The sequence below is a fragment of the Lagopus muta genome, chromosome 8 (assembly GCF_023343835.1).
Source record: "Lagopus muta isolate bLagMut1 chromosome 8, bLagMut1 primary, whole genome shotgun sequence".
NCBI lineage: Eukaryota > Metazoa > Chordata > Aves > Galliformes > Phasianidae > Lagopus > Lagopus muta.
The window spans coordinates 7,588,420-7,607,159 of NC_064440.1; the positions used below are offsets into that span (position 1 = coordinate 7,588,420).

An 18,740-nucleotide genomic window follows, 5' to 3' on the forward strand; every position below is an offset into this window, starting at 1 on the left:
TCTGTACCTTTTAGTTTGACTGTTCTTGCTGTTTTCTACAGAGTTTTATATTTTGGAAAACAATGCTGTGTTGAAGGAAGCTGTTTTTAAGAAAAAGAATTCCAGGACTGAAATTAAAATGCTTCACATTGAGGATTACGGTAAATTTCGCAAAATTTTATTTTAGCAGACCAAAACTTTTCTTGGAATGTTACTGTTTTTCAACTATGTAACTGCGAGTCTTTAATGTTTTACTCTTTTCTCAAAAGAACTCCCTTTACAGTTGTCACTACCAAAAGATTTCACGGATCGGAACCAGTATGCCCTTCTGCTAATGATGTAAGTATTAGTATTGAATCACAGTAGACAATTAAAAAATATATTTCATAGAAAACATTTCATTCTCTAGTTAGAAAGTGGAATTTGTGTGTGTGTGTGTGAAATTACCCCATGGATTTCAATTGACAAATGAAAATATTTGTTCTAGGGAAGATTTTGTTATAGGCACTGTCTGGAAGAGATGCCTAAAGTTTTTGTGACCTTGTCAAAACTAGTTCTGGTTGATTTTATTTTGATGAGGTGAAGCACCAACCATTCTGAGATGTAGCTTCAACTAATTCTTTCTTGGACCCATACTGATCGCTACCCACAGAGGATCACATGCCCACAGAGTGTCTTCTTTTTTTTTCTCTCTTTTTTTTTTTTTTTTCCTTGATAGAAACAGTTAGAGCTTCTGAGAGGGTCTAAGTTAAGAGGCATACAGCAAAACTGTGTTTAGGAGTACTGGACAGAAGACAAAATGATTTTTGAGCATTGCTAGCTGAAAGCATTTTACGTGTGATTCAAAGCCTGTTGCTGTTTATAGAAAACATCTATGGGAGGTGGGAGGTACACTCCAGCAGTGTATGCTGTTTGTTTGAAAGGAAATAATGTGTATTCCTTGCACAGACACTCTTTAACTTAGTTACACAGAGACTGCATACCTGAGGAATGAAGCAGAGTCGTGAGCATGGTGACAGGCTGCCTGGGCTCAGCCACCTGAGCTCAACATGTTGGATGCCAAGGGTGTAGAGGGCTTTCCTGTGTTTACAGTTTTATTTCTGGTCCTTTCTGGCCCTGAATTTGTCTGTTCCTCTGCAGTAAAGCTGTGATTCCTAATGACCACAGGGGAGTTTGTCCTGATGTTAGAGTGCAGCTCTGTTGACTTCTGAATCTCCTAGAGGGCTTCACAGTTATGCTTAATATCTCCAAGAATAAGCCTTCTTCCTGAATGCTTGCCCCTTGGGTAGACGTTTCTGTCCCAGATACAATGAACTGATATGAATTTTACCATCACATATGTATTTTCATAACTTTGGTAGAGCAGTAATACAACTTCTGCTGAGCTGTGTCACCTGGAGCAGACATCCTCTTAATGACAGTAGAGATCCCTGTTGCTGTGTGCAAGGTCAACTTCACAAGCTTGAGCTGCTGAGTGATGCTGAATTGCTCTGTTCAGCTCAATTCTTAGATGATAGGATAGAGAGGCATGAAACTACCTTTTTCTAGGCCCTGTTTGTTCAAATCTTAGTTTTTTCAGTGGTACTTGTGTGCATTTGTAGAGGTTCTCTTCCTTAAGTGGCTCTTGAACACCTTTGTATTTTCCTGTGGAGAAAGAGGATGCATGGATTATTTTATCTTTGCAATATTTGTTAGTGTGATCTTGAAGTATGATGGTATTTTAAGGGTGCTCAAGTCCAACAGACCGTGTGAATTGACACCAGCAGCATTACAGGGAGCTGCAAAAGCTTGAGCTTGTTCTTTTTCCTTAGGGTACAGAGGCACTAAGGTGTTAGCAGTGTAACACTTCTCTTTTCATGTATCCTAGTAAGTAGATAATCTGCCATACAGAGATGTGGTAGAACATGAAGCTGTTTCAGATAAAACCTCAGGAAGAAAGGAAAGATCAGAAACCTTAAATAGGCCCTGGAAAAAATATGATAGGAAAAAGGAAAATCAGAGGAAATGCCGTTATGAAATGTTTTTACCTACATACAATTTAAATAACCAAGAACAGTATTGAGACAGAGTCTAAATCCAGGGTCGCTCTTGTTAGCAGTGCCTACTGAGTGAATAATGTAGCCAGTTCATAATATATTGATATATTTTGTAATTGATTTGTTTTTTATGGTGTGCACATGGGATAAAAAATACTTTAGTTGTGAATACAAGCTGTTGTATTTATATTATAATGGAGAGATACAGCTTTTTAGTCAAATCCTTGTCTTTATAATACTGAATCCTCTAAGGGAGATGAGGAAAAGAGAGTTTTAACAAGAAGTTCACCAAATACATATCTACAGTCCATATTAAATCCCTGTTTATGTTTATGGAGGTTTCTGGTGCTTTGTTTCCTAAACTGGAGGGCAAATATGGCACATAAGATGTAACAGAGTGTGATGATTGCTTCAGAGTCTCTTACCTTCCCTGAACCACGTATTCTGCTAGGATCTGCTTTGCTTATGTGGTCCTGTGTAAAAACCAGTTTTGTCAGTTAGAACTGTTCTTCAGTCTGGTTTTGTGATGCATAGGCTGTAAAGTGATAGATTATAATGTTCTCCTTTCTTCTGTTTGTTCTCCTAAACAACTAATGCATTTCACAATTTCCTTCTGATTTAATAGATACATTCTAGCTAATTAGAGACATGTACACTAATTGCCTGAAAGCGTGATTATCATATCTTTTCTATATAATGAAGATCAAAGTTTAAATTCCATAATGATTTGCTCATTATGGTTCCTATTACTCATTAAAAAAGTTGGAAGATCACTACTTAGTAACACACAGGAAATGATTAAGTAAAGTCTTTGGCATTTAATCTGAGTAATAAGATGAGATGTGATAATCATCCTTTATATTTTCTTGAATATAATTAACCTCATTCCTTCAAAATCTTTAGATAATGCATCTTAAATGTCAACATTTATTATTGAACATCATTTAAAATATTCCAATATTCAACTGGATATTGTAAAACTGAATGATGGAGAGATTGTTCTGATTTTCAAGGAAATAAACAAAGTTTTCTCCAAAGTAACAGTGAATTGTCTCTAAGATGCTTGTTTACTTGTTTTCATATATGTTGGTAATTATCAGGAATCACTTGACCTGTTGCCAAAACAATGAAAGCTTTAAGCTTTGCACAGGCAATCAAATCTGTTTATGCCTTTAGTCAGTACAGTCTTGGGACTGATATCAGGACAGTAAAGAAGAAGTGAAGGCTTTTTTTTACAGCTTCAAGAATAACTCATCAAAAGGCTAGCAGAAGTGCAGAGGCATAATTCAAGTATTTGGAAATAGTCTAAGATCTGAGGTCTGATAACGCTCTGTATAATGATAATCATCCTGCATACCTCTCATTTGTTATAAAGAATATTACTCATTTCAACTGTCAGTTGTTTTAAATGAAGGGTAAATGCTTAGCTGCAAGGTAAAAAGGAAAAATACATGGTGGATTTCAATACTTGGACTGCAGTACATTTGCAAAGGATGTTTTTTTTATTTGGCCAGTCCCAGTTTCCCCTGTGAAACAAAAGCTTAATTTTCTTGGAGTCCCAAAGTCATGTGATTGACTCACTAATTGCTTTGCAATCCATCCATCCAGTGCCTGTGTTCATTCAGTCTTTGCCATGCTTGGCAGTATTTTACTTCTCGATTGTGCTTCTGTTACTACAAAATCTTTGATTTTCTTCTCCATTCTTTGAGCTTCATAACCTGTTTTGTGGCCTAGAGAGAAAATTCATTTAGCTTTAGGCTAAAAGAAGGCCAGGCTTGAGCTTTATCCCAGCTGTTTCCTTTGCAGTGTGTCCTGGTTTTGTGGGACTTAGTGGATCTTCTCACTCCCCTTCTCTTCCATCTAGTTTCTGGAAAGGGCTCGGGGAACAGTTCTGATAAGATCTCTCCTCATATAGCTACCCCTGTTTTTAGTCTCTTCCCTTTCCTCCCAGCAGTATACATTTTATGATGTGAATAAAATGCACATTTAGTCTTTCTTAGAGAAAGACAAGAGGAGATTCAATACTTCACCTCCTTTTCCAATAGCACAAGACATGGTTTCACTATAAGAAGATTTTTGTCATTGATATTTATTTGTGGATAGATTTTTATCTTCAGAGATGTAGTCTTTCTAGTTATTGTTTTCAGGGTAGCTTTTCCATGTGTAACATCGAATCTGTTGTTTGGAAGAAATTGGAGGAAAGAGATGTGGAGGAAATTAAGCAGTAATGATAACAGTGATTTTCCACTTTTGTTTGGAAATTGCTTTGCCTTCTGCTTGGTGAAATGTATAACTTCTGAAGTTGTTATTAAGATATTGCCACTTGGCTTTTAAGTGGTGCATATCCTGGAAGAAATTTTTCTGCAGTGACAATACTAGAGTGGAAGGAGTGGAACTCAGAGTACAGCAGCAACAGCCTGATAGCACAGTACTGTTCCCTGTATGATGTAAATCCTGTCATGGACAGAGACTTCAATTAAAGCTTTTGGTTACAGAATCTGAAAGAGCAGATTCTTCTCTTCAGCAGTATGTTAACTTAGATGAGCAGCCCCTCTTTCCAGACAGGTATGTAACTGTTTTTCAAAAAGGAATTAAAATTAGCCCCTAAAGTCACTGACTTTGGTATGTTCTTGATGGTTTTTATCTATTTAAATGGTACCTCAATGATGAGCTTTAGCAATCTGCCCAAGTTGTCAGCAGTAGTGATGACACAGTGGACTCATAATCCAGGAGTGTAATGGAGTTGCTCTTGAAGACACAAACAAGGCAGCTCTGAACTTTGCAAATTAAGATTTAAAAAAAAAAAAGAAAGAAAAAAAAGTAGGAAAAAGTAGGTGCATATGCTATCACATAACAGGAGAATAAACTGAATCAGGACCATTAAATAGGGTACCACTGAGTAGAAGTTAATTGTAATTAGTTTATAAGTAGTGATGAATGTAAGACAAAAAACGACCTTAGAGAAAGCTGAAATGCCGGGACAAACTTTGCAAATCAGGGTGTGCATCTATTACTGCTCTGCAGTAACGAGACTACTTTGTTACAGACCTTTCAGGGTGATGCTTAAATTTACATAAAGGATTAATGCCTCGTAGAAGCCTCATTTAAGGAAAGAATGGGGACTAAATGATACATACAGAGATACAGCATAAGTGCTTTATCTCTGTGGAAAAGGGTCACACCTCAGGTAATCAGTATCATTTTACAGTAGCAGCTGAGGAGTAAAGAAACCTTCTGATGCTAATGTTAATTTTGACTTGTACCTCAGTGTAAATGGCTTTAAATGCCTGCTACAGACTACTAATGTGGTCAGTCTTGAAATAAATTAGCCACTGGAAAACTGTTTCCAAAAACAGTATGTCCAACAACCCAATCAAGAAGGAGTGCTAGAGATGCTTAAAGTCAGCTGATCTTAAGCTGTTGCTTTTGGAAACAGTGGTGGAAACTCTGTGAAACTGTTGTCAAGTGTAGACAGCTTCTAACAACCTTACTCTGTACCACTACCATAAATTGAAAGAATTGTTCTGCTCTCGCCCTTATTGCAAGTGGTAATGATAATACACTTCTGAAGCTTGTGTTTTCTGCCAAGCTCATTTGACAGTCAGTGTTTCCTACTTAATTGCTTTGTGTTGTTCACAGCTGTTGCAGTTGTGTGTAACAACAACTGAAGTGATTAAGAAAACAAAAAACACCCTGCCTTTACTTTTATAAACCCATGTGTAAAAGTGATGCACAAGATAATGATGAATCAAGTGTAAAATATTTTTATTAACTCTGCAGTTGAGTAATCCTTATTCCAGTGCATGTTATGGAAGCTACATCTACATGGTACATCCTACTGAATTTATGAACATATGTATTCATCATACACTTGCTAATTAGTAAGACAATTACTGTGAAGGTGATCTATGCTATCCACAACAACAAAAGATAATGAATGAGCACCCTATTGTAAATACGATATTGTAAATACAGTAGTTATTATACAAGACTTTCTTTCCTCTCCTCAGGTTTGCATGACTCCCTTTAGCTGAGACTTCTTTGGCAAAATAATAATTTCTGTCTTCATATGTCTTTCACCTTAGGTAGGATATTCCCGCAGACACTGTCCAATCTTATTTCCATATGGCCAACACAGAAGTTGTTATGTTTTAATTTGCATCCAAGTGGCGGATGCGGTCTGCATAGAAGCATTTTGCATTTTGTACAGCTTCATAGTAGCTTGCTCCCTTGTTCTGTGTTTTTCTTGGAGAAAAAATAATGACAAGCTTCCCTTTAAAAACTGTCATTTTATATGGGGGAAATAGTGTATTTGACTTCAATGGAAAATGCTTATTATTCCTGTAGAAAAAGCATTCTCCCATTCTTTCCACCATTCCTACTCTGAAATACTTTTTTTTCTGTCATAAAATAGACTTATCATTCCTGCTTGCATCCATTCTTTGCTGTGAATTTGAGTGGTGAAAATATAATTTTCTCCAATGTGTTCTTTAGTCTTCCTTCTATACAATTTCAAAACATTCATTTGAGGACACAATAATGCAATTATTGTTTTTAACATGGCAACCTTCTTAATAGTATTATATATCCTACAAAATCTTAATCAAGGTACTGAATGAATTTTCCTTTTTCTGTGTTTAATGCAACTTAATGGTATGTGAGCCTTCTCAGAACTAAACTAGCCATTGGAGATTATGGGGTTTTTTTGTTCAATTTAACCTATAAGCAGCACTCACTGATTTAATTTTCTGGTTCTTTCTATAAAATATATTTATCTATTGGCATCACTACAGCTTAGTTGTTATAAAGTTCAAGAAGTCATTTTGCTTACTGCTACTGCAGGGACAGCAGCACTGTCTAATGGAATGGTATCAGTGGAAGGGACAGTAATTCAACAGGATTACATAATCAAATGAACTCTGCCATCTAGGTTAAATAAAATATCAAAGAGCAGCAAAGCACATCACATTATCAATAGTCTTCGTTTGTGTCTGATGTGTTGGTATTTGCAGTGATGAAGCTCCAGGCAGCCAGTTGGTTACAGATAAATTTCGCATTGACTGGGACTCAGTGCTTGTCAACTCTGATAATGTCATCATAGCTCGATTTGATGGCAGAGGGAGTGGATTTCAAGGCCTCAAGATCCTACAGGAGGTGCACCGATGCTTAGGATCAGTGGAAGTGAAGGACCAAATAGCAGCTGTAGAGTACGTATGTGCAAACTTCTCTTCTACCATGCTTCTACCTTGATAAACATTTTTAATTGAAACTGCCCAGAATGTTTTTTTGTATAATAAATACCATTAGTATTTGTTTTTAATGCAGTTGCAGATTTTGAAATAATAGCCTTTTAATTATGAAAATGAAGTTAAAGATCAGGGATTCTTGCTTTATGTGTTTGTGCTTCTCATTGGTAAAGCTCTTCATCTGAGAGAAGATGGCCTCTGAGCTAATTTCTATTTGTCCTAATTTCAATTTTCACAGTAAGAATGGTAAAGTTTAACTACTTTTGTGTTGTAATATTTTATAACGTTTTAGATCTATGTGATAGGATGCTGCTCTCATTCTCACCACAACATTCTCAAGTTGTTGTACAATATAACTGGAGTTAAGGTGTAAATGAGATCAAAACTTAGGCAAGCGTCCACTTTTTTCTCAATTGAATTTTTCATTCCTTGACTGATGTAAATCCATCCAGCTGCAGAGGAGAGTCATCTGTCTCTATAGATGAATCACACACAGCCTTGGCAACCATCTTTACTCAGGGTGCAAAAGTCCAATAGGTCTGGATGGACATTTTCTGGGGATTCTTGAGGGATGATAAGGGCAGGCTTAAAACCAGCTATTTATTTTCTTTGAAAAGTATCAATCTTTCAAACAGTAAGTGAGTATAGCTATGGTATGACAGACCTGGGCGGTGGAGCTCTTCACATTTGTATCAGTCAAGAATGGGTTGTGCTGAGCAGAGCAATTCATCCTGCAAGTGTCCTAGTGACCTTTGCAAGAAGGGCCGCTGGGAGCAGGCCACAGAAGATCTCATGTGCTGTGACATCTGAGCTCTGTTTAAATACTCTGTTTTAGACTAAATTACATCTGTCCTCTTTTTGGATGCATTACATGGGAAAATTGGAGGGTGCCCTTAACCAGTACTGCATTTTGTTTTTGTCTCTTCAAAAGTAGGTGGATTTGGGCCTCAATTTGATTAATTGCTTTGATAATTAATTATTTCCTTCATTATCTAGACGTAGGAAGTTGCATCCATTTTACCTTTCTTTAGCTGTCTGCATGCAGATTTCGCAGCTGATCAAAGAAAGTCATTTAAACTCTAGTCAGTGGATGATCCTGGCATTTCTAGAGGGCGATTCTCCTGGGCTGAGGGAAATGCCTGATGCAAGTGGGAGGAAAGACTCATTGAGAGTGCTCTCTCCGTGCTTTTGACCAAGGAACAGATATAAATGGGCAATTTAGACAAGTGCTCAAATCCAGGTATCTAAAGTTAGGTGAGGTGGGTCCAATGCCATGTGTTTGCCATACAGAGAAGAAATTTGAAATAAAATCACATTTCTCAGTGTAATATCAATTTATTGCTGTAATTTGTTCTTCTGCCTTATCCACAAATATAACAATTCCTCATAGTACAAGTAATTTTCTTTATATAGTAGATTCATTAAAGTAAAAAGGACTGTATTTTTTTTCCTTGCAGATCATTATTGAAACAGCCCTTCATTGATCCTAAGAGACTGAGTATATTTGGAAAGGTAATGTGCAAAAAACAGTTGGATATCTTGTCATGATACTTCAAGAGAATATTATCAGTTCATAAGAAAATATATTTAACACTTTTCCTAAGACAATTCCATTTGTTAAAAGAAGTCTGTGTGTGTGTAAGGGATGAACTGCCATAATTTACTTTATATTCTGTGTGGGTTTTTTTCTTCTCAGAATAGGTATTTGAGGTTAATCAGGTTGGCTTTTTGTTACTGCTATACTTGCTTTCCAGAATCTGCAGGAGAGAGTGTTGCTTTCTGCTTTCATTAGAAATTTTTAATATGTGCTTAGTGTTTTAAAAGCTTGGGTCTTGCACATTTGGGCTGCAGTTAATTGACTGTTTCTTTCTAATACAACTTTTATATCCAGATATTCTTCTGGCTGCCTCTATTTTCAAAAGAAGACTCAACAGTTTCCTAACAGTGACATGACAAGCCACAGTTACCACAGAGCACACATGTAAACATAGTTCTGCTTATCTGCCAAAGGCTAAACTAAAATTCTTTTCCTCTTCAAAATATTACTGATGATTGCATACCTGCATTTGTTTTCAGAAAGAAGAAGAAATTATAAGTGTAAATGTGTGCAGGTGAAGAGCAAGAGCTGGGGATTTCACAAGCTTCAGCACTGCTTTGAATTCAGGGAAATTTACCCTTTCTGAGCTAGTTAACCTCTCAGAGTTATATTGAAATGACAAAAATTCATAAAATCGATAAGTCAGTTTTGGAATTAGGATATATGTGGATAAATATAGATATACTTAGCAGCTTTGTAGGGTCAATTGTATTTTATCTTTGCTTATTTTGGAGTCAATTATACTTCTTTAAAATTCATTTCCTTTCAACCGTATACCACAGTGTGATAGAAAAAGTGTTTTTTTTTTTTCTTTTGTTCTGTGCATTACATTGAGCTTACTGATGAAAAAAAAATAGGCTTTGCATGAAAGTAAGATGATTTTGGAATCACTTACTGCTACTGCTGTGATGCTGGGTTCATGCGCACAGTCATGGAGCTCTTTGAGAAGTTCTGGAACTACACGGAAGTAAAACTCCTGTCACAGTCAGCACGAATCCATGTTGTTTGCTTCTTTTCCATGTTGGAACTTCACAACCAACCAGCTTCTTGAAAATAAGTTATCTAGGTAACCGCAGAAATCCAGCCCATGAGTGAGGGATCATATATTCTCACTTCAGGACAGAGAATTATTTTCTTTACCATCATGCTGAAGCAATTCTGAAAATTTGGTTTCACAGTGTAAATCTTTTGTCCTGGAAATCCTGGCTGGAAGTGAGTGCACAAGCACAAAGGAAAGAAATTCCTAGGAGAATTAAGCCAAGCTCTTGATAAATATATTTTATAAATAATAAATAATGTGCCAATAGCTGTCCGACGATTAAAACTGTGTTGTGAAGCTACTGGAAAAGATAGAAACAGAATATTAGACAACAGAGAAAGTAGAGAGCACTGAGGCAGAGGAAAGTTGTTGTTCGCTTAAACTCTTTGAATTATGAAAGGCATTGCTGCCCACTTAAAAAAAAATTTTCTTGACTTAAATCTACTCCTGCATATGGACAGTGATGGGTTAGCCTTCTGGTCTGAAATTCCTGTGGGAGAGAGGATAGCCCAGATAGGTTCCCCAACGCCTTACCTTCTTTGTTTGGTTTTGGTCACCTGTTTTTGTTGTTCCCCTCCCGCAATAATTCTCAGATCTCTTAGTAACTGTATGTCCATTTTTAGGGATACGGTGGCTACATTGCATCAATGATTCTGAAATCTAGTGAGCGGCTTTTCAAATGTGGAGCTGTGGTGGCACCAATTACAGACATGAAGCTATACGGTGAGTATTCCCCACCCTTCAACTTTGGGATATCTTTTATTCATCATAACTGGGAGGTAATGCAGCAATATCAGCTGAGTCTTACCTCACTTTAAGTGAAAGGACAGCTCACGTGGGGACGGGTTACCAAAACACACAACAGATGCACTATAGGCAACACCACAGATTTTTGTCAAAGGGGTTCTGTTTTCCATTTCCACTGAAATTCTGTCACATTCCCCATTTCCTTAGAACTCATATTCAATTCCTGAATCACAATTGTAAATGCAAAATGAAGCTTTTAAAGTTAGTGGTAGAATTCCTTAGGATATCATGTCGTTATGCAGTCACAGGGTACTGGGTGCTGTCTGTGAAGCATCTGGCAAAGGTGATGGAATGTGGGCTATGGTGCGCAGGAAATCAGACCACATTGGTGTTTTAACAGATTCTGGATTTTAAGTGAGCACCTTGTGTTCTACTTCATGCCATAAATATCTTCTCCTTGCTATAAGTCAGAATTGAGGAATTTTAAAATGGAGCAAATTTCGATGAATTCATGAGAGTTTATTGTTGTTTCGTGTTTTATTTTTATTATTTTTACTTACGCAGCATCAGCTTTTTCAGAAAGATACCTTGGTATTCCATCAAAAGAGGAAAATGCCTATCAGGTAAGTTACCATAAACAAGTAACTTAAAACAGTAATTTTGCTTTCAGAATACGCTTACACTTCTGTATGTTTGTTTACTAGGCATCCAGTGTATTACACAATCTTCATGGTTTAAAAGAAGCAAATATGCTAATAGTTCATGGGACAGCAGACAGTAAGTATTCACAGATGCAACTGCATTTCGAGTCAGAGATTGTGACAGGCAGAGGAGGCAAAAATTCAGTGAGACCATTTGGAGTTACGTTATTCCTCTATTCCTCATTATATATAAATATAGGATCTTTAATATTCTGTTTCAGTTGTCACTTGTAACTAGACTCATGACATTTTTCTTCGCTGAATGTTTGTACCTTTCAGGTGCTACATGTTGTAATCTGCTTAAATCTTGTGGAGTACCATCTTGCTAGTGAAAGTTATTCTGTGGATTATTAATGGAAAAACATACATTTTTAATGGATTGTTAAATTCATAGAGATTCTGCAGCTGAGGAAAGAGTTGTCAGTGTGTTTGGTGAAGAACGGTACCAAATGAGGAGTTAACTTCAGCTAATTAATTACAAAGTAGTGCCAAAGCATCTGAAGCCAAGTCTACAGGGTTTCTTTTAATAGCACCGATAGTTTCATCAGTAGCTTAAGACAGAGAGTAAGTAAATCAAAGTAACTCAAAGCACTTTAAATGGAATTATAGGATGCATCAATCAAGAGAGATTTAAATGTATCTACAGTGCATTTTTCTGAACTTTCCTAACTGATGTGGGAGCTAAAGAATGCTCTTCGATGCAGCACAAATGATAGAATTGGGATTCTGATGGCTGGCTGAGCAGCATGGGATGTTCAGCACTGTGGTTGTGATTGCTGCTGCCCGTACTTAATACCACATCCAGTGACACTGCCCAGCCCACTTAGCACTCTGCAGGGGGAGGACACAGTAATAAAGTTGCCTGTTTTCACCACACAAAGATTAAGTTGCTGATATGTTGCAGAAAGTCCATTACCTGAAGAAGTATGGGCTGTAATAACCTTGTGCAAGCAGTAGAAAATCTCATGTGCTTTCCCTTGACACAATTATAAACTGTCATGATGTTCAAACAGAATGGTTTTACACACTCTAATCTATCTCAGTGTGTGTAAATCAAGGGGAGGCCTTCCACAGTGCCAGTTCAGCACAGCTTTCCTGGGTCCCAGCTTCTTCTCCAGAATCCCGCTGTTAGGTGCTCTGTGGCTTTTGCTAGCTGGGCTCTGCATTTCTGGGTGGAGGGCTACTCAGTTCTGGCAATAATTGAGACTGGAAATGTTTTCAGTCAAAGCTATTTAACAGATCAACATTTTATATGACTTCGTTTTTTCTAATAATATCCAAATGTTGTCTTGCAGCTAAAGTCCACTTCCAGCATTCAGCAGAACTAATTAAGCATCTAATAAAAGCTGGAGTTAATTACACTATGCAGGTATGTACAGCTGTGGCACCTCTTGTGAACATGAGTCAACATTTAACCTCCAATCGCTATTTCTACAAAGGACAATTCCAACCACAGCACCGGTATCTCACACCAGTATTGTGACTGTTTGCAGCTAGAACATTGTTTCATCCCAGTTTCTCACTGCTGTTATGGACTTTCTCAGCTCTTTTTCCTCCACTAAGTGCTTTATTATTCAGACACACTTTTTGTAATATGCAAAATCTTGTTCAGCCTCACTTGGGAGAATCCCATTTGAGATAAAACTTCCTGTATCGACCTGCTAGAGAAATATGGTGGGCTTTAGATGAGATGGGAGGACAATTAATTATATAAATAAAAAGATTTTTCACTGAACACCTAGAATATCGGATATTAGGAAATATTTCTTCTCATAAAGTGTGGTGATGCGCTGGAGGAGGCTGACCAGGGAGGTGATAGAGTCACCATCCCTGAAGGTGTTCAAGAATAGTGGGGAATGTCTGATTGAGGGACATCCTTAGTGGGCATGGTGGGGGTGGGTTGGGATTGGACTCGATGATTTTAGTGGTCTTCTCCAGCCTTAATAATTGTATGAATCTAGGATAATAAGTATCTAAAAATACAAGGCAGTTGGTCCTTGTTGATGATGGTGGGATGTGAGTGCATGGACACTTGAAAATGCCAGCAAAGTGAACTGGTATAAGCATAGGGACTGTAAATATAAATTTGTTCACTTCTGCGGAGCTCACTGCAGCTGTTTTCTCTTTAATTCCAAATTCCAAGATAATGAATTTTACTTTGAGTTTTATTACCTTTTCTCGATACTATAAAACTAATGTTATCATCCTATTGTCGTCTGAAACATTTTAAAGATCAGGGAAAGAAAATTAGAGCCCTAAATATTTGAAAGACCTTTGAGAAACTATTTGCTGTTCTCCTTTTTCCTCTGCTAGATCTACCCAGATGAAGGTCATAACATTGCTTCTGAGAAAAGCAAATATCACCTTTACAGCACAATCCTTGGGTTTTTTAGTGCTTGTTTAAAGGAGGAGACACTGATTTTACCACAGGAACCTGAAGAGGATGAATAAGGAAGCCTATTTGTGTAGTACTGAAGGGGACTTACTTTGCGGCTCAATAAAACCTTAAAGTGACTGTGAGATTGCAGATTCTGCAGAAGCTCAAGGGCAGCTAAAGGATATCACAGTGGAACAGCACACTTACAGACAATGAGCTAATAAACTGGAATTCGACTACAAAGTCCAGACACATTACCAAGGGACAAAACCTTTACCTTTATGGAAGGTCAACAGTTGGTTACAGTTTCCTGGAAGAACATAGTTTTGCATAAGTGTAGGGTTAGTGCATGTTTGTTATGTTAAGCCTCACTGTTGGTTCTGTAAGTGGTTGCTTGTTTTTCATTTAAATGCACATCTTTATTCATCTTTGTATAATGCACAACCTATCGTAAGTATTGTGGCCACTAATATTTTAAAAGGTAAGCTGCAATCTAACACTTCACTGTAATGTTACAATAAGTGCAATTCTTCTGCTGTCTATTACCCATAAGAAACCACAAAGATAATAAAGGGCACGATATTTTCTCTAGTTTCTGCTCCAAGGGGATATACTGTCTATTGCATCATGTACACTGATATTGAAAATGATTTTTTTTTTTTCGATTTTGACATTTACTATTATTACTATACCCACTAGTAACCACTGAGGAATTATTTGGTAGTGTATCCTTGGTCTTTATGTATATACTCAAGACTCCCTAAGCAGAAAATGTTTCCGAGCTTGAAGAATTTTTTTGAGACACAGTTAACAGCTGTATTTAGAACAACATCTGCAATTGAAATCCTTCCCCAGTCCAAAATGTATCCATTGTTTCGTCGAAGTATACTTGAGTTGTGTTTCGGTATTGTTTATAGTAGTTACTAGTTTTGCTGGTTACATTCTAATTTTAGAATATGCTACTCTGTCACCTGTAAATTAGATACATAAATATTATAGTTTCAGATAAAGAAAATTTATTTACAATGTATAATGCCATTGAGTAATAATTTACTCTTCAAATGAAAAATTATTTTGTATAGTGCATGTTCCTTTCTTCCATCTGGTCTCAGATTTAGATCTGAAGTTCCTCGAGGTGGCCACGTAGCTAGAATACTCCATACATTCTTATTGCAGGGCTACGTCTCTTGCATCCGGATTTAGATTCTGCAGCATCTCAAAGAAATGAAATGTTTTTCATTCAAGGCAAAGGAAGATCTGACAAGGGAAGTTGTATTTGTTCAGAAGGTGAGCCCCCCCATACATTCATTTATTTGCCAAGGTGAGTTCCAGCAGTAGAAAATGGATCTATGAAATAGGCAGGACAGCCAGTTTGGATTTGCAAAACATTACTTCCAATCACTGAAATCAAGTGCAGTGTTATCTTAATTTGAGGTATCTTTGGGAAAGTGTGTGAAAACTCCTGACAGATGCTGTGCAGCGTAACTGAGAATAGCTAAAATTTCTTTTCTTTCTGGATATGCTCCAGGTGCTTTTCTACCCAATTAAGGTTTAATTTTTTATGAAATTAGAAAGCAAATAACTTCTGGAAAGTAACTTATAGAATTTAAGTTGCAAAGTTCTGCATATTTTATGAAAAAATAGGGATTATTTTTAACATAATCAAAAATCACCTGAAGCTTTCTACTTGTTTTTTTTTTTTTCTTTTTTTTTCTTCTTTTTTTTTTTTTTTTTCATTCTGGAGTATTTTCTTCAACTTAGCATTTTTTATGACGTAAATGATTAATTTGAGTGAAAGGTATGGTTTTATGGTGCCCTGAAAAGTCTCTGTCTTTTAATGCTTAGTATTTATCTTGCTTTATTAGTTACGTTTATCTGTTTGTAATATGCAAGGACAACTCGTCTGGAGCCTGGTGTCACCGCATAGAGTGGCTTTGCTTTGTACACATGTCAAGTATTATGATAAGGCCATAAAAAAAAAGAAGAAGACTTTTTTAAGATGAAGTTTTGCAAGTCTTGTTTTTTACTAGGTGAGCAACTTTTTAACATCTTGTATTGACTGAGACTTCTAGATTGTGATTTTCTGAATTACACACTGTACGTTATAAATCCACTTGACAATACCGATGATTTTCGTAACCAAGCACTGTAGAGGAGGTCTTAATCCAGTGGAACACCATGGGATGTTTTTCCCAATTGCAGCTAAATGTACACAAAGGAGCACAGCTGATGTGCACGTGTTGAGCATGCCACATGCCCAGTCAAACTAACGCACATTGGCTGCTGCCCTGAGACACCCAGCGTGTGTTCAGATTTACTGCATTTCATGCCTATCACCTTTAGTTGTCTTGCAAAAGCAAACAAACAAGGTTTGTATCTCAGCAATAAGGTTATGTATGTGCTCAGGAAGCATTTTATCTTGGACCTGTGCCTTTGGCAGTATGTTCCTTACCTCTGAGCACACATTCTGTCTTCATTTTCCCCCCACACACCTTTCTGTTTCAGGCCACCATTCCCTGTTCTTACTGTACCATCATCTCATCTCCCATTTTAATCAATTGAGTTTAATATGAAGATGGCATGAAGACTTGACTTCTGTAGGAATGCTTTTGCCAGGATTACTAGTGTGCTTAAACTGTGTGTGTTATCTGAAATGTGGGTTATTTGTATGGAAGTGTAATCTGCTTTTTAATTTGTTGTCCTGCAAATACTGATATTTTTATATAAAGATATGTATACAAAGGCAAGCATCAGAACTATATTGTTTTTTTGTGAGACTTTTTAGTGTGAGTTAAATGCAGATACTGCAAAAAGATTTGCAGATGCAGCCTCTGATTCGAACTAAAGGATTTGATGCAAGAGGAGGTGCAGAGCTATTATTACTCTTGCTAACTAGTTCAGGTATTTCATTCAGTTCCAGCACAATTATGGTTATCTGGCAGATTCTACATACGTAGCAAGTGGCAGTCGCTCGTTAATTAGTCTGTTATCAATAGTATTGATTGGGACATACAGCACAGAAATACCATGTAAAGCGTAGATTTTTCTGTACCTTCACCCATTGTTAAGCACTGTAATACTGTTTTAGGACTGAAAAGGTACTCTTTGATTCAGCTGTCCTTACTCTGTGACATTTACTAGACTAGACCTAGTAATTTATGGAAACCTAGAGAATCAGCACATCTCTTTATTGCTTGCTAGAGCTTATCTGACATCCTTGACTTTTGTGTTCTTTTTCTGCTGTTAGGACTTGCAAAATCTATTAAAACTGTAGTCATATTGAAGCTTCAGTTATATTGCAAAATCGGTTGTACTGTACATTAGTTGGAATATATTTCCCCAGGTTATTGAGTACAAAAAAAAAAAAAAAAAAAAAAAAAAAAAAAAAAAAAAAGGCTGGTTACTTTTACTTCTAAATTCAGTGTTTTAATCTTTTAGCAGAGGTATTTATGAGTTAGTTTGATGAATATTTACTGTGGTTTCCTGTAACCAACTGCTTGTTATTCCTGTGCTTCTGACATATGTAGATCCACCTGTGTCTGAAAATGAAGGTGATAACCTCTGTTCTCTCAGTTCTGGCACTTATTTCAAGTGTGGAGTCAGATTTATTTAGTTGAGAAATTGTGCTTTTCAAGACAGAAGAGCTAGTATTTGATCTGAAGCCAAAGATTCTCCATGGAAATTCTGGAATTTTGAGTGTTGGCTCCTGTAATAAAATGCAAGGGATGCAAGGTGTGACCTAGTATTCCTCCTTACAGTTCTATTAGATGTCACTGAAGAAACTGGAGAAAGAGAAGGCTGGCCCAGAGAGACTGAACACAAGTTCCTTTTGAACAGCCTTAAAACACATAGGTAAGATTCAGGGCTCTGAGCATTTTTTTGTTTACCTCGGGTAAGTTCTGTTGCCTCTGGGGAAGGAAGAACCTCACTGCTAGTGATTACTGGTGCATCTGTTGCAAAGCATCCTTCAGCACTATTAAGATCACTCTTCTTTTCCCTTTGAATGATTTCAAGAGTGCTTCTGACAATCGGGAGCTCATGGGATGTGGCAGCTTCCGAGGTATCTGGATCTTTGAAAAGAAAAGAAAAGGAAGAGGTAAAAAGGAGGTAGGTGGATTGCAGATGGTGGTGATTGACTCACCAGGGTGTAACACAGGTGCTTCCTACACTGCTCGCAAAATTCTGCGATGGTAAGTAAAATAAATATCTGTTTTCTAAAAGGAAATTGACACCAGAAAATTATGGTGCTGTTAGATCTATTTGGCTCTTTGGATAGAATTAAGGAAATTTAAACCACATGAGTATAAGAGATCCAGAGTTTCCATTTAAGTTGTAACTAGACTTCCTGCCTGTGTAATTAGTTTAGAAATCCAATATCCTACCTTTTCATAAATCTAACTCAACTACAACAAAATTGATTTTGTAATGACTATACCCCATGAGGACATGAATGATACATTCGTACAATCCTTCTTAATTACAATATCCTATGAAGTGCTAACAGCCCTGCTTTGGATTTCCTGACTGCAGAAAACCAAAAAATGTAATGAAAAAGAAAAGTTTCTTATCAATAAAACCCGCAAAGGGATTGTGACTGAGGAAAATGCTCAGGAAGTATTTCCCCGAGGAAAGCGATTAGAAGAATGTGTTTTGATAAAATGTATTTTGTGTGTTAAGTTCCAAGTACAGCCGTCTGGTTAGATGCTGACCTCTGTCTGTTGTCCAGAGGACTTAGAAAGATGGGAGGTGCGGCTAGTCCTGTCCTATACCCAGCGCTGAGCCTTTCTCTAAAGGACCTATTTCTTTTCCTGGCACATACAAAGAAAGAAGTAGTACACATTTTCTTATGGACTTTTAGTCCTGCATTTAACTTTTATTTCTATCCTACATTTCTGATATATTTAACAATTCCTATTTTATGACTAATTCCATGCTTCAAATAGGCAGTTGCTGTGAAATATTTTCTTCTGAAACATATTGCAAATTGTTACATTTAAAACTATTTACATTGTCAAGCT

The 18,740-nt window shown here is 36.9% G+C and overlaps 1 protein-coding gene across 8 annotated transcripts in view; it reads left to right on the forward strand.

Moving 5' to 3' along the window:
• The window catches only part of DPP10 (dipeptidyl peptidase like 10), a 355,631-nt gene extending 337,381 nt beyond the window's left edge, over positions 1-18,250 (forward strand). For 5 of the 8 annotated variants that reach the window (XM_048952390.1, XM_048952389.1, XM_048952394.1 and 2 more), the window contains exons 18-26: positions 42-140; positions 249-318; positions 7,028-7,222; positions 8,719-8,773; positions 10,521-10,620; positions 11,209-11,267; positions 11,349-11,421; positions 12,641-12,714; positions 13,659-17,429. In XM_048952390.1, the coding sequence (XP_048808347.1) occupies positions 42-140; positions 249-318; positions 7,028-7,222; positions 8,719-8,773; positions 10,521-10,620; positions 11,209-11,267; positions 11,349-11,421; positions 12,641-12,714; positions 13,659-13,796 (863 nt within the window). In that variant the 3' untranslated portion in view covers positions 13,797-17,429. Of the gene's footprint in view, positions 1-41; positions 141-248; positions 319-7,027; positions 7,223-8,718; positions 8,774-10,520; positions 10,621-11,208; positions 11,268-11,348; positions 11,422-12,640; positions 12,715-13,658; positions 17,434-17,480; positions 17,575-17,736 lie in introns of those variants that run through there. The other 3 variants (XR_007378432.1, XR_007378431.1, XM_048952391.1) reach the window with 3 other exon arrangements.
• The last annotated feature ends 490 nt before the right edge of the window (positions 18,251-18,740 follow it).